This window comes from Octopus bimaculoides, chromosome 10 (assembly GCF_001194135.2).
Source record: "Octopus bimaculoides isolate UCB-OBI-ISO-001 chromosome 10, ASM119413v2, whole genome shotgun sequence".
Classification (NCBI taxonomy): domain Eukaryota; kingdom Metazoa; phylum Mollusca; class Cephalopoda; order Octopoda; family Octopodidae; genus Octopus; species Octopus bimaculoides.
In genome coordinates, this window is record NC_068990.1 from 69434020 (window position 1) to 69448398 (window position 14379).

A 14379-nucleotide genomic window follows, 5' to 3' on the forward strand; every position below is an offset into this window, starting at 1 on the left:
ATAATACATCAGATTTTGAGTGAATCAGGCACTTAAATGGTAAGGCAACAGGTTGGGTTGAAAAATAAAATGTATACACAACAAAAAGTAAAGGAATGCATATGCAGGTACTGAAGTACAAGCAGGAAGATATTCAGGTTATGTATGCAATTAACTGTACCTGACTGAGCATAGCATGAGCCCTAAAGCTAATCTGGGAAACATACAATGCACTAAATGTAAAACCCATAATATACTTGAGGTCCACGCAAGGAGCAGGTTCTGCTATTCCAAACATTCTCAGACGTTTCAATACCCACAAACATGGGACCATGTCAGAGGCTTTCTTAAAGTCTATTCAAGCCATGCATAAATTCTTTAGTTGCTTTTTTCAGTCATTCTTGATTGCTTTGTCAATAACAAGATGATCCTTGGTTCCATTCTGAGGCAAATAATCATTCAAACATTTCTGCAGCAAATAATCATTCAAACACTTTTGCTTTTCTACATCTTCCATAGAAAATTTAAGCACACAAATCAGTCTGTAAGTTCCAACTAAACTCTCTCTTCATTTTATCCATTATTATCCAGCTTGGAACTTCTTCTTGTACTATATAATAATTTAGGTACTCCTCTAGTCTTGAATGAACACTTGTAAATCTTTTCAACCAAAATCCTTGGCTCCCATCTGGTCCAGGAGATTTCCTGTGTGACATTTTCATAACTTGCTTTTGAATGTCAGTTTATTGTTGTTGATGTAGTTGCTGTTAATATTATTATTCATATTATTGTCATTGTTATTATAATTATTATTATTATTATTATTATTATTATTATTATTCAGTAGTTTTATTTTTATAACGTGCTTTCACTTCACTACCGAGCGCAGCTCTGTGCGCCTTGGGTATGTGCTGTGGTTTGCTGTGGTGCTCTTATGTTTACTGTATTGAAAGTGTTTTGCGTAGAATGTGTGCAGTACCCAGTAGTGCAATTTTCTGTATGTTATATATATTTGTAAGTCCTGGTGTTTTTGTTATGTATTTGTCTGAATATTTTTTTTATTATACCTAAGGCACCTACTATGATAGGAATTGTTTCTGTTTTTAGATTCCACATTCGAGTTATCTCTATTTCCAGGTCTTTGTATTTTGAAAGTTTTTCCATTTCTTTTAGAGAAACGTTGTCATCTGCTGGTATTGATACATCAATTAGAAAGCATTTTTTTTCTTCATGATCTTTGACAACTATATCTGGTCTATTTGCCTTAATTTCTCTATCTGTGTGTATTGGCATATCCCAGAGTATGGTTGCTTTCTCGTTTTCTGTGACCTTTTCTGGCGTGTGTTTATACCATCTTTTTTCTGTTGCTATTATTATTATTATTATTACTATTACTATTATTATTATTATTACTATTACTATTATTATTATTATTATTATTATTATTATTATTATTATTTGTATTATTGTTATTATTATTATTTGTATTATTATTGTTATTATTATTATTATTATTGTTGTTGTTGTTGTTGTTGTAGTTTGCCGTGGTACAAGACAAAAGTTCTCACATTCTGGTACACCCCAGACCCGTTATGAAACACTGCGGAGAAAATACACGAACTGTACATATATTGAAGGCAACCTGGAAATTGTCTTCCTGATTGATTTATCAATTAAATACGACTTCTCGTTTCTAGAGACCATCAAAGAAATTACTGGTTATGTTCTTATTGTTCACGTTTATGCAGATTACATACCCCTAACTAATCTTCAAATTATACGTGGACGAGAGCTTCTTGAAGTGGATGACCAACATTACAGTTTATACGTAGCTAATAATTATGACGAGACGTATAAAAAAATTGGCCTTAAAGAATTACGTTTCAAATCTCTTGGAGGTAAGCCTTAATTTATTTTGCTTCCAGTATAACAAGTTAGTTTTTAGTTTAAGTAACATGTTGTTATTTTCAATTTTTATCAAATAAATCCTCATCACCATCATCATCATCATCATCATCATCATCACCATCATCATCATCATCATCATTTTAACATCTACTTTTCCATGCTTGCATGAATCAGTCAGACAGGTAGGTCATCATTGAGGCATATTTTCTTTGGTTGAATGCTCTTCCAGTCACCAGCCTTCATTGTGTAAGTTATTTGCAGTACCACCCGATTGCTCAGTTTGCCTAGTGCATAGTGCTGATCCTGATGTCATCCATATCTTTCCTAATAGGATTTACAACGTAAATGAAGTAGAAAGTCACATGATCTGAAATTGGATTTTAAACCCATTTTGCCAGGAGCTACATGTATACTCTTTACTCTTTACTCTTCATCACTCATATCAACCATTGTCAAACCTCACAGTTTAAAGACTTTATACGTAGGTGGCCTCAACAATAACTAGTGACTGTGAACTCTAAAAGAGATAAAATATATTTTAACCTTTAAATTCTTGTCATGCTTTTGGTACAATAAGAAAACTAGTGAAAGGTACTCACACTTTAAAGTGGCAGTGCAGCCATTTCTTCTGGCATTTCCCAGCTCTTACATGGTGGAAGCTGGCTTCAGCCATGTAAACGCAATCCTCAGCAAAGAGAGGAATCACCTGAACCTGGAGGAACGAAGTGATTTGAGACTGAAACTTACCAGCATTTGACCTGATATCAATGCCTTGATTCAAGATTACCATGCTTATGCCTCACACTGATGTTGTCAGTTTCACTAAAAAATATTCCAGCAATATAATGCATTTTTCACATTTTCTAACCATGAAAACAATTTCATAAAAATTAAAAGTTTAATACTGTATGCTTGTACATGTTTTAAATGTAAAAAGTGTGTCATCTTCAATAGAATTTCTTAAATTGTCATATATGCATATTTTAGCTAAAATGTTAATTGCCAGCATCAGTACCCGATATGCATTTAAGATATGGTATGGTTGGGTAGAGTATTAAGATATTGTAAATGAGAAGGTAGGTCGATGCAGAAGGAGAAGTGGCTAAAGGAGGTCAATGTGGAAGGAGAAGTGGCTAAAGGGAGTCGATGGTCAAAAAAGTTTGGCGACCCCTGCTTCAAGGAACATAATGAGTAATGCCATCCCTACCGGAGAGGATGAAAACATCTTTTCATAATAGGTAAAAGTGTTGACACTCTCACTACACTTGCTATAACTAAGTCTTCTCTTGGAAGATTTGGTTATGGAAATTGGAGGTCAAGGATTGGATGCTTATTCTCTCAACACTCCAGACAGAAATGAAAATGCTTGTCCCAATCACCTCATTCTCAGACAAACATCCACAAACTCAAGCTGTACATTGCTGACAACGAGCCCCTTCTGAATTCTGATCAAGCTGATGTATACAATTTCTTCCATGGAAACATCTACACACACACTGGCAGAAGCATCTTCTTAGTAAACTGGAAAAACATTCCTCCTGAATCTTCTTGCGAAGTTGCAGCATAATGGTGACCTTGCTATTGCTTTTGCCTCATCAGGAATAGCTTTGACTCTTCTCAACAGCAGACGAACAGCACACTCTACCTTCAAGAAAACCCAACATGTCACATAATGCATTCCTTGGATGAAGCAACAATTTTGAAAAAGTGCAAATTCGTTGTTTGGGATGAAGCAAATATGTTCCATAAATTTTCGCTACAAGCACTTGATACCACAATGAGATACCTTAGATCAAACAACAACATCTTTGGAGGTGCAACTCTACTTCTTGCAGAGATTTTTAACAAACTTTGCTTATTATATCCAAAGGAACACCCGTTGATGAACTTAAAGCCTGCCTTAAAAAATCCCTCTTTTGGTCGCATGTTCAATCAAAACAACTCACCATCAACATGAGATCACCCCTACAGACAGGTCAGCCTACAACCCAGTTTTCGAAAACGCTCCTTAAAATTGGCAATGGACAAATTACATCCGACAACAATGTATACATTGACACTACCACCATTGGCCACATTGTCTCCAGCCCTGATGACTTATGTTCTGCCATTTATCCACATCTTACAACGAAATACATAAAACCAAATTGGTTTTGCAATAGGGCTGTTCTTACACCTAGAAATGCAGCTGTCAACACTCTTAACTATGACTTATTCAGTCAGCTACCTTCTCAAGAATGTTATTACAGATCAGTTGACACCATTTCCAACTTCGATCAGGTTACACACTTTCCAACAGAATATTTCTCAACTCCAAAGATACTGCAGCACTCCCTCCCTCTTAAATTCAACAAACACCAGAACATAAGTTCTGGTGTCCACTAAGTGGTCATCCCTTCTTATACACATGTAATACAATTTTTCTGAATTTTCAGAATTTTTATATGCTAGGCCACTGGTTTTAAATTGATGTTAATTGAATTAATATTCAATTTATCACCCGCAGTATATATATATATATATATATATATATATATATATATATATATATATATAAATTAAAAGGATTTATTTAAATAACTATTGTACCAATGTTTTCTAAATGGACTTATTATAACTTGATATAATAAATATCCTCATTTCATCAGCAATTGAATTCTAAATGAAGAAAAATATATTATTTGCTATTATACTTTGAAAACTAGAAACCATACATTTGACCAACCACCACCTGCAAAAAAAAAAAAAAAAAATTTTTTTAAATAGATGGAAAAGTATATTATTTTGGGTCAAATAATTTTTGTGCTTATATACCATGATGTTTTTTTTTATTTATCCAATCTTTTTTAACTTTAACCTTTCTCCATTTCTGTTTTATAATTCAGAAATCCTCAGTGGAAAAGTTGCTTTTGTAGACAATCTCCTACTGTGTTATGAAGTGACTGTCAATTGGACAGATATTAATCCAACATCAAATCCGCCAGTCATATTCGTCCATTCTGAAGGCGTGAGGAGACAATGTAAGTAATTTTTAAAAAAAATTTTTATGATGCATTTCACCTGTTCGTACTTTATATGAAATGATACTTTGCACACACAATGTCATTAATAGGATACAAAGGATATTTTAAATAAAAAATATCAAAAGAAAAATATTTTTACATTTGATGTTTTTTATACAATGAGGAAGGAATTGGATGATTCCTCAAAGTTGTGTAATTATTTAATTTTTGACTTGTTTTTTAAAGCCTAGTCCTTATTCTATTGGTCTCTTTTGCCAAACTGCTAAGTTACAGGGACGTAAACACACCAACACCAGTTGTCAAGCAGTTGGTGGGGGGGGGACAAAGACCCACACAGAGATATATTCACACATACCTACATGTGTGTGTGCATGTGTGTATACATACACACACACACACACAATGGGCTTCTTTCAGTTTCTTATTGTCTAAACATAGAGGAGACAAACAAGAACAGACAAAGGTATTAAGTCGATGACATCGACCCCAGTGTGTAACTGGTACTTAATTTATCGACCCCGGAAGGATGAAAGGCAAAGTTGACCTCAGCAGAATTTGGACTCAGAACGTAACAGCAGACGAAATATCGCTAAGCATTTCGCCCAGCATGCTAACGTTTCTGCCAGCTCGCCGCTGCTTCTTTCAGTTTCTGCCTACCAAATCCACTCACAAGGCCTTGGTTGGCCCAAAGCTATAGTAGAAGACACTTGCCCAAAGTGCCATGCAGTGTGAGAGGATTCGAAACCATGTGGTCGGGAAGCATGCTTCTTACCGCACAGCCACACCTGTGCCTATCTGTGCATTATTTGAGCAAAATTATTAGCTCATTTCATGAAACATTTAATCTTGATATTGGAGTAAAATATTTATTTTTAATTTGATTTGAAGGACATAAGTTAACTATTGCTTCTTGCCTTGAGAAAAATATCACATGAGTAAAGGATTAAACATTCAGTTTCTGTAAATATCTCAACTAGATCATTCTACTCTTGAGACTCTGTTGAAGTCTACCTGTTATGGTCTTTGTGCCGTATAGGGGAGAAATGGGATGAAGTGGCTGGGTTATGTGCTGGAGAAGGATGATGGAAATAAATGTAGAAGAAAGCAGAGGAGGTCTAAGAAAAACTTATGTATTTGTGTATTTTAAATATCAGAGAATATTTTATGTGTATATTAAAATGGTAAATATAACTCTGTACTATAATATTATGGCTTTAATTTCAATACAAGCCTTCATTGAACTCAATTTGTTAATTATCACCACTAAGAGTTTCTCCACTTAATGATTTACAAGAAATTTTAAACTTTATTGTTTAAAAGTAAAAATCAAATGTTTTTTTTTTCTTTTTCTAACTGAAAAGCATATGACATTGTGCAATGCCCTCATGTATCTCACACATGACATTCTATTAGACACAAACATTCTTGGTCAACTAACAGAACAGTAAAACGACATGATTTGATAATGACTAATCACTGAGATCATGAATGTTGGCTAACAACTAAAAGCAGCTGAATTGAGGTTTCTTCAAAGGATCTTTGGAGTAATGAGATCCCTCCAACTTGAATTGTTACTTCACTGCATTGAGAGGTCACAGGTCCAGTGCTTCAGATACATGGTTTGAATGAATGTTGCAGGACAGAATCACAAGATGGATTTTTCAAGCCAAACCAACTGGCAAGAGACATAGGGGCAAACCAAGAATGAGATGATTGGATAATATCCATAGTTCCAGTCAGTCACACTTGGAAATCTAAATGTAGACCGTAATGTTGATTGCTTCTGACAGGTTGCTATAGAGGAGGTGCCTAAGAATTCTATCTCAGAAACCATCCCATAAATAGTGAATGGATATATATGGGGGTGATGAAAAGTTCCTGGCTTTTGGTAAAAGAAAATACAGGAGGATCAGTTAATTATGATTTTATTCAACATGTTCCCCTTTCAGGTTCACTCACTTATTGCAGTGGTCCTTCAGTTTTTATAAGCCCTGTAAAAGAACTCAGAAGGTTGGGTCTCCAACCAAGCCTTTTACAATACCTGTAGAGCCAGGAACTTTTTAGTACCCCTTCATACAAAACCACTGAGACTTGTAACTTATCTCACTTGTTTCATGCAAGAGGTATTTTATTTCATTTAATTGGTTTGTTGTATATATTTACAGGTGAGCCATGCCACTCCAGCTGTTATCAAAATATCACAAAAAGAAGAAATTGTTGGGGTTCTGGACCAGACATGTGCCAAAAATGTGAGTTGCTTTGAACTTATTTTAACTTCCCTTTGTGTTGTAACTGAAGGTGCGTGACTTAATAGTTAGGATGTTGCATTCACAATTGCAAGATTGTGGCTTCATTTCTTAGACTGGGTTGTGTGTTGTGTTTTAGAGTAAAACACTTCATTTCACATTGATTTAAGCCACTTAGCCATAAAGGGGTAACTCTGCAATAGATTGGTTTCCTGTTCAGAGAATATGTTGTGACCTTAGTCATTCATATGTCATGGAAACCGGGTAACTGACCCTGCGAGTCTAAAGACCCAAGACAGTCATGACCAAGGGACTTATTTTTCTGCTATAAGTTTTCATTAGTCTCCTTATATTATCTACCAATTGATTATTTTAATTTTACACATTCCTAGATACATTCCTGCCTTACACAACTTGCCCTATCACCTTTTCAAATCTCTCATCCTATTTTCTGAATTCCATTATTAATCCCTTCTCTCTACCTCATTCCTCCCTCATAGTCCCCTCTTACTATTCCTCATCTCTCTGTCTAGAATCATCACTCACTCTCTCTTCTATCCTCCCTCTGTTATAGGGGCTATTTTACAGTCTAAGCTTTGCATGTTATGAGGTGACAATTACTAGTGCTAGTGTCATGAAAAATGTACCCACTACACTCTTGTTGCTTTGAGATTTTGATGAGGTAACTGTTAATTTTTAGAATAATATTGTAAGATTGGTGTGAGAGGCCACATCTGGCTAGTTTGACCATGAAGCAGGTAGAATATTTTGGCCAGATATGGTCGGTTTAAATACTAAAGGGTTAAATTTCAAAATTAAAACATTTCTCAATTGTTTTGAATCTTTATTAAGATCAGATTTTGTTTAATGTCAACAAAAAAATAATTGTTTATATTTGTCTATTTGTCTGTTTTGTTTGTGCTTTTAGTGAGTTTTGGTCCTGCGTGCAGTGCTTCCTGTGACAATCGTTGTTTTGGTTACCTACCGAATCAATGTTGCCATACTGAATGTGCAGCTGGATGTACTGGGCCCAAGAAAACAGATTGTCTTGTACGTAGCATTTTGTTTGTAATCATTGGTATTATATCTACTTACATTCTTCCATTGTATATCTATTTATAATTATACTAAAGTACAAAAGAAACGTCACACTGTAAAAGATTATTTGTTTCACACACGATATTGACATTATATAGATCTTATTATTTTTCTAGGTAATTTGACATCAGGAAGTTGTCACCACTCCCTTTTGAAAACACAAGGATTTCATATAGGGTTCAAACTCACTCACTTTTTGTGAACATGGTAATGCTTGTGAATGCATCTTTATGAAAAGCATGATCCACATGCAAAACATTGACTCATTGGGTATAAAAGGCACCAAATTTACCAGCCTATCAATCATTTCCTGAACACAACAAGCATACCGAGACTGATATGAAATCAGAGGGAGCAAGCCATCGGATGTCTCCATGCTGGTCAATGTCCATGAGTCAGTGCTAATGATTTGAATTGCAATATACAGACAACTAAGTGGCTGAGGGAATGATAACAAAGTCACAAACAGCATAAATAATTGTCCACGCAGTGGCCGACCGAGGGTTACAATGGCATGTGAGATCACCACCTGCACCAACAACACTTATAGGACCAATTCTGATGGGCAACGGAATCAGTTATACAGACTATAGGGACTCACCACAGATCCATTTGTGCAGAGACAGTTTGCCACTGGCTGAGATCTTCCAATCTGTCTTGTCAACGTCTGGCAAGGGACCCCATCCTCGCAGATCATCATCAACAGGTACATCTGCGGTGGGCTCAAAAACGTCAGAACTGGTGATATCAGCAGTGAAGGATTGTTTGATATTAGCAGTGAAGGATTGTAGTCTTCCCTGACTAAAGTTGACATTACATTTCTGTGACAGATGGCAGACCTAGTGTTTGGAGAAGAAGGGGTGAACGTCATGCTGATGGCTGTGTGATGAGGAGGACAAAGCATCATGGTATGGGGCAGGATTGCACTCAACCAGAAACTTGGACTGGTGGTCTTCCAAAACATCAGCCAAGGCCAGGGCAGTAGAGTAGCTGCTGCTCATTACATCAACCAAGTGTTGAGGCCTCACATTGTGTCATATTTTGCCCATCATCAGAATCATGTGTTCCAACATGTCAACACCCATGCGTATACTGCCAGGTTGAGAACAGAGTTCCTCCAACAGCACAACATCCAGACACTGTCATGGCCTGCCCTAAGTCCAGACTTGAACCCCATCGAGCACCTGTGGGATGAAATCCAAAGAAGGCTAAATGACATCTGTCCAAGGCCAACGACTGTGGCACAACTCACTGCAACTTTTAACAGTGTGGGTTGCTTCATCAGTCGTTTGGTGCATTCAATGTACAGAAGATGCCTGGCGGTAATCAACGCTAACAGTGGTCACACAAGATATTGAGTTCATATCTTTGGATCCAGGATACTCCATCATCATGTGACATCAAGCATGTTACAGGAAATGATGTTTTATCATTAATTAGCACTCTTCAATCAATGCTATGGCAGTCTGTTAATAAACCAGTTTCTATTTAGTATGTGCGACGTTTCTTTTGTGGTTCCATTTATGATAATATAATAATATAATGATTATATAAATGAGGCCTTAGGGTATTATCATATATATTATGATAATACAGTGAAGGTACATGACTTAGTGGTTAGAACATCAGGCTTACAATCGAGGGGTTGCAACTTCAATTTCCAGAACAGGTTGTGTGTTGTGTTCTTGAGGAAGTTATTTTATTTCAAGTCGCTCCAGTTCACTTAGCTGTAGAAATGTGTTGCAATGTCATTGGTGCCAAGCTGTATCAGCTTTTGCGTTTCTCTTGCATAACACTAGTGGTGTGAAGAGGGAAGACTGGTATGCATGGGTGACTGCTGGTTTTCCATAAACAACCTTGCCTGGAATTGTATCTCAGAGAGGAACTTCTAGTGCAATCCTATGGTCATTCATGATCAAAGGGGATTTTTACCTTTTTTTTTTTCTTTTTACACTTATAACAATATATCACGTGACTGACCAGGCTATCAGATGTTGTTACACATCACTGGTCGCAATGCGTTTTGCATTGTTTTAGCCTTCAAATGATGCCACCCTGCTGACTAGACAAGCAGGCCAACAATGTCCCCCCCCCACCTCCAATCAAAAGAGGGACTGGAGCAACATGAAATGAAGTGTTTTGCTCAAGAATATGATGCACTGCCCAGTCAGGGAATCAAACCTATGATCTTGTGATCGTGAGTGCAACAGCCTAACCACTAGGCCAGGTACCTAGTGGTTATAATGTTTTGTTCATTTTATACCTGTTTTTCCATGTTAGCATTGCTTGGATGGGGATTAAATTTGAAGTGGAATTGCTCTTCCTGTCACCAATCTTCATCCATTCTTCAAGTGAGGGGGTGGTTTTCATCCACATCTTCTCAACGTTTGTTAACATTTGTACTTCTCTGCAAATTACTAAGCCACACAGTGGTGACACTGTTGTCATCTTTTCCCTGTCAGCACAGTTATTCGGTGGATTTGCATCTTTGGAGATGCGTCAAAATAAGAGATCCTTTACTTGCAAAACAATTAAGTGTTAGTGACAGGAAAGGTATCTCGCTGTAAACCAATGTTTCAATAATATATTCATCTGGCCCATGTTAGCATAAAAAAAAAAACAGACATAAAAAGGAATCAATAGACAAATATTTGATATATCATCATATCTTCTGTCTTTTTATTTTCATATTTTTCACAAACTTTAACTGGAATTGTTGTGTTTTATGGAAATGCTTTCTTTTGTTCCTTATAGGCTTGTAGAAAATTCAAAAATGATGGTGCATGTGTTCCATTCTGTCCTCAAATGTATATCTATAATGAAAAAACTTTCCAGCAGGAACGGAATCCAAATTACAAATATTCCTATGGCTCTCTGTGTGTGAAAGATTGTCCAAGTGAGTTAAACACTTTTAAAATAAACATTTCTACTAATTGACGGATGGATGCAAAATCACTGCAGTTTCTTTCTTCTCTCTTCATGTGACACACCTGGTTCACTGGTATCAGCAATCATGGACCTCCATGCCAAATTTCATGATATTTGAGGGGAAGAGAAAGTTACAGTAGTGGTTTCCCATTACTTTTTGCCATTATTCTTACTAGTCTCTTGCTCTCCCAAGCTTGTCTTAATTAACCCTTGGCAGACCTTCATGTAGCATCAGTACATGTCCACACACCGGTGGGCCTGTGTGACATATGTCTAAAGGTCAACCTTCCTCCCTGACCTACATGCTTTAGCCACAAAACCATCTTCTGTTATTTGACTCCCTTAAACTCTTAAACTCTTGAACTACAGCTTCTCTACAAGATGCATTTTAATATCTTGCTCAAGACTACACAGAGGCTTAACATATCAATATTCATGTATAATAGTCAAGATGAAGGGTAAGAGTTTGCCCTTCTCTGATTATTGGCATAGACCAGTTTCCACATTCAAAAATGGCAATTTTATAGTTACTCACATTGGTTACATTCCAAGTTGTATATACAGGTTATATTCTCATGATTAAGATACTAGTATCTTCTTGTAGATTATCTAACTGTTTGAAGTGCCACTCCTTATCTTAAATTATCTTGGTCATTCAAAGGACAGATGCATGTCATTAAAAGCTTATCTTATCTTATTTTGATAACACACTGTTATTTTGAAGACCTTTCCTGCTGTGATATTGAAGAATGTTGGGGGCTTTTTGCTTTTGTTGTCTAACCTTACAAGTTACTTGCTCACTCCACAAGTGCCATAAAATAAAAATAAAAAGGCATCCAGTACACACTGTAAAGTGGTTGACATCAGGATGGTCATCCAACCATAGAAATCATATCAAAGCTGATAATGGAGCTCAATGCAGTCCCGTAATTCATTGGATCCTGTCAGATTGTCCACCCAACACCAAAATGGAAAACAGATACACACACACACGCATGCATGCACGCACATATGCACACGCACACACACATAACACAATAATTTATTATTTTGAAAATGGTGAATAGAATTTTTATTTCAATAAATTTTTATTAAATTTTATCTCAAATGACATCTTACATCATGAAATCCAATTTATGAAACTCTGAATCATATCAAATGTGAAGTCCTGACATTGTATTTGTCATTGTATTTGTCATTGTAATTTGAAATATCTAGAAACTATGATTCTTTTATGTATGATAAGAATCTTCAGATGTGACTGTTTGTTACACCCTCCCCTCCCATCACAACCAACTGAAACTTAATTCCATTCAACCAATCTGATATTTAAACCATCCATATCTGGTCGAAATTTTCTACCTCCTTTATGTTCAAACCAGCATGGTCTGACCTTTCACACTTAGTCTACAATATCATTCTAGAAATAAACAATCATATAATCAAAATATCAAAGTTACAAGACAATGCATGATTAATTTTTAAAGAAATGTGAATAAATGTTACATTTGACAAAGTAATCTGAATGCCAAAGGTTTAAACCAATCTGACGTTTAACTTCTAGTTTAACATTTGACATCGATGTAGTTTCCGGCCAACTTCACTTTCATCAGGTTTACACAAATCTTTTCAATTCTACATGATAAAGGAAAAATGAATATGTAAATCAAATCCTGTCCTTTACTATGAGACAACTATAAAACGTGACATTTTATGAAGTTTTACCATCTGAAAAACAAAATACTGCTTCTTCTGGAGAGTTTGGAAAACAATATCTTAACCCTTCTGTTATCATGTTTCTGTTGAAATACATTGCATTAACTTCAATTTTTTAAATAATGAAGATTTTAGTGAAATAATTTTGTTATTTAGCTGGTGTTTGGAACATCTAGAGTGAACTCTTGTGTCCTAAGGGTGCTCCTGTACTCTTATCTTTGAATGCAGGATTCAGTGTCACATCAAGCAGTATAGCAATTCTGTAGGTGTTTCAACCCCCTTCCTATTTCGTTACTGCCCACAAGGGGCTACACACAGAGGGGACAAGCAAGGACAGACTAACGGATTAAGGTGATTATATCGACCCCAGTGCGTAACTGGTACTTATTTAATCGACCCCAAAAGGATGAAAGGCAAAGTCGACCTCGGCAGAATTTGAACTCAGAACGTAGCGACAGACGAAATACCGCTAAGCATTTCGCCTGGCATGCTAACGTTTCTGCCAGCTCGCCGCCTTCCACTGTGATACTCGAGCTGCCTGGGGCCACCCACAAATGTAGGTGACAAAACTCCCACATGACATCACCTACTTTCTTGAGTAAGATGTCATGAACATGGGCCAGATGTTTCTGTCATCTCAAATGCTTGATCTTGCTTCACCAGTTGTCGTGTCTCTCGAACCAGTAACTTTAACATGAATGATTGATGGAGGGGTTTTAATTTGGATCACTTCAAAACAGTAAGTTTTGTATTATAGAAAGGCAGTCTGAGGCAGATCTTTATCAAAAGGGTAAATGTGAAAGGCCAGCAGCAATATTTCTCATATTCTTTGTCCATTTTCTTTTAGCTTTCTAAGTGTATTCTATCAGTGTTATTAGTCTGTTGTTACAGAGCATATGTTGAAAGATAATGCTGCATGTGTAAGAAAATGTCCTGTGGAGAAACAGGTAATAAACAACACCTGTGTGAAATGTGAAGGAGCCTGCCCAAAAAGTAAGTGTTCTTATGGATTATTTTATTGTTGTTGTTGTTGTTGATAATAATAATGATTTCAAATTTTGGTTCTAGGCCAGCAATTCTGGAAGAGGAATATGTTGATTACATCGAACCCAGTTTTCAGCTGGTACTTATTTTATTGACCCCGAAATGATGGAAGGCAAAGTCAACCTGGACGGAACTTGAACTCAGAACCCGAAGACTGATGAAATGCTGCTAAGTATTTTGCCCAGAGTGTTAATGATTCTGCCAGCTTGCCAACTTAATAATAATAATAATAATAATAATAATAATGAGGCCACTATGGTCCCAACTCAAATTTTGGAAGTTGACTTTGCATTTCACCTGTTTCAGGTCAACAAAACAAGTACCTGTTAAACACTGGGGTCAATGTAATCATTATATTCTTTACTTGGACTGTACAGGCAGACTTGGATGTTTGACATCCCTTTGAATGGTTTTGGTCCACACCTTTTATATATATA

General features: G+C 36.3%; 1 protein-coding gene across 2 annotated transcripts in view; it reads left to right on the forward strand.

The window, feature by feature from the left end:
• The window catches only part of LOC106867517 (epidermal growth factor receptor), a 176887-nt gene that overhangs the window by 113716 nt on the left and 48792 nt on the right, over window positions 1-14379 (forward strand). Inside the window, exons 2-7 of one of the 2 annotated variants that reach the window (XM_014912405.2) lie at window positions 1518-1877; window positions 4773-4907; window positions 7076-7159; window positions 8085-8206; window positions 11009-11150; window positions 13790-13891. In XM_014912405.2, the coding sequence (XP_014767891.1) occupies window positions 1518-1877; window positions 4773-4907; window positions 7076-7159; window positions 8085-8206; window positions 11009-11150; window positions 13790-13891 (945 nt within the window). Of the gene's footprint in view, window positions 1-1517; window positions 1878-4772; window positions 4908-7075; window positions 7160-8084; window positions 8207-11008; window positions 11151-13776; window positions 13892-14379 lie in introns of those variants that run through there. The other variant, XM_014912406.2, reaches the window with a different exon arrangement.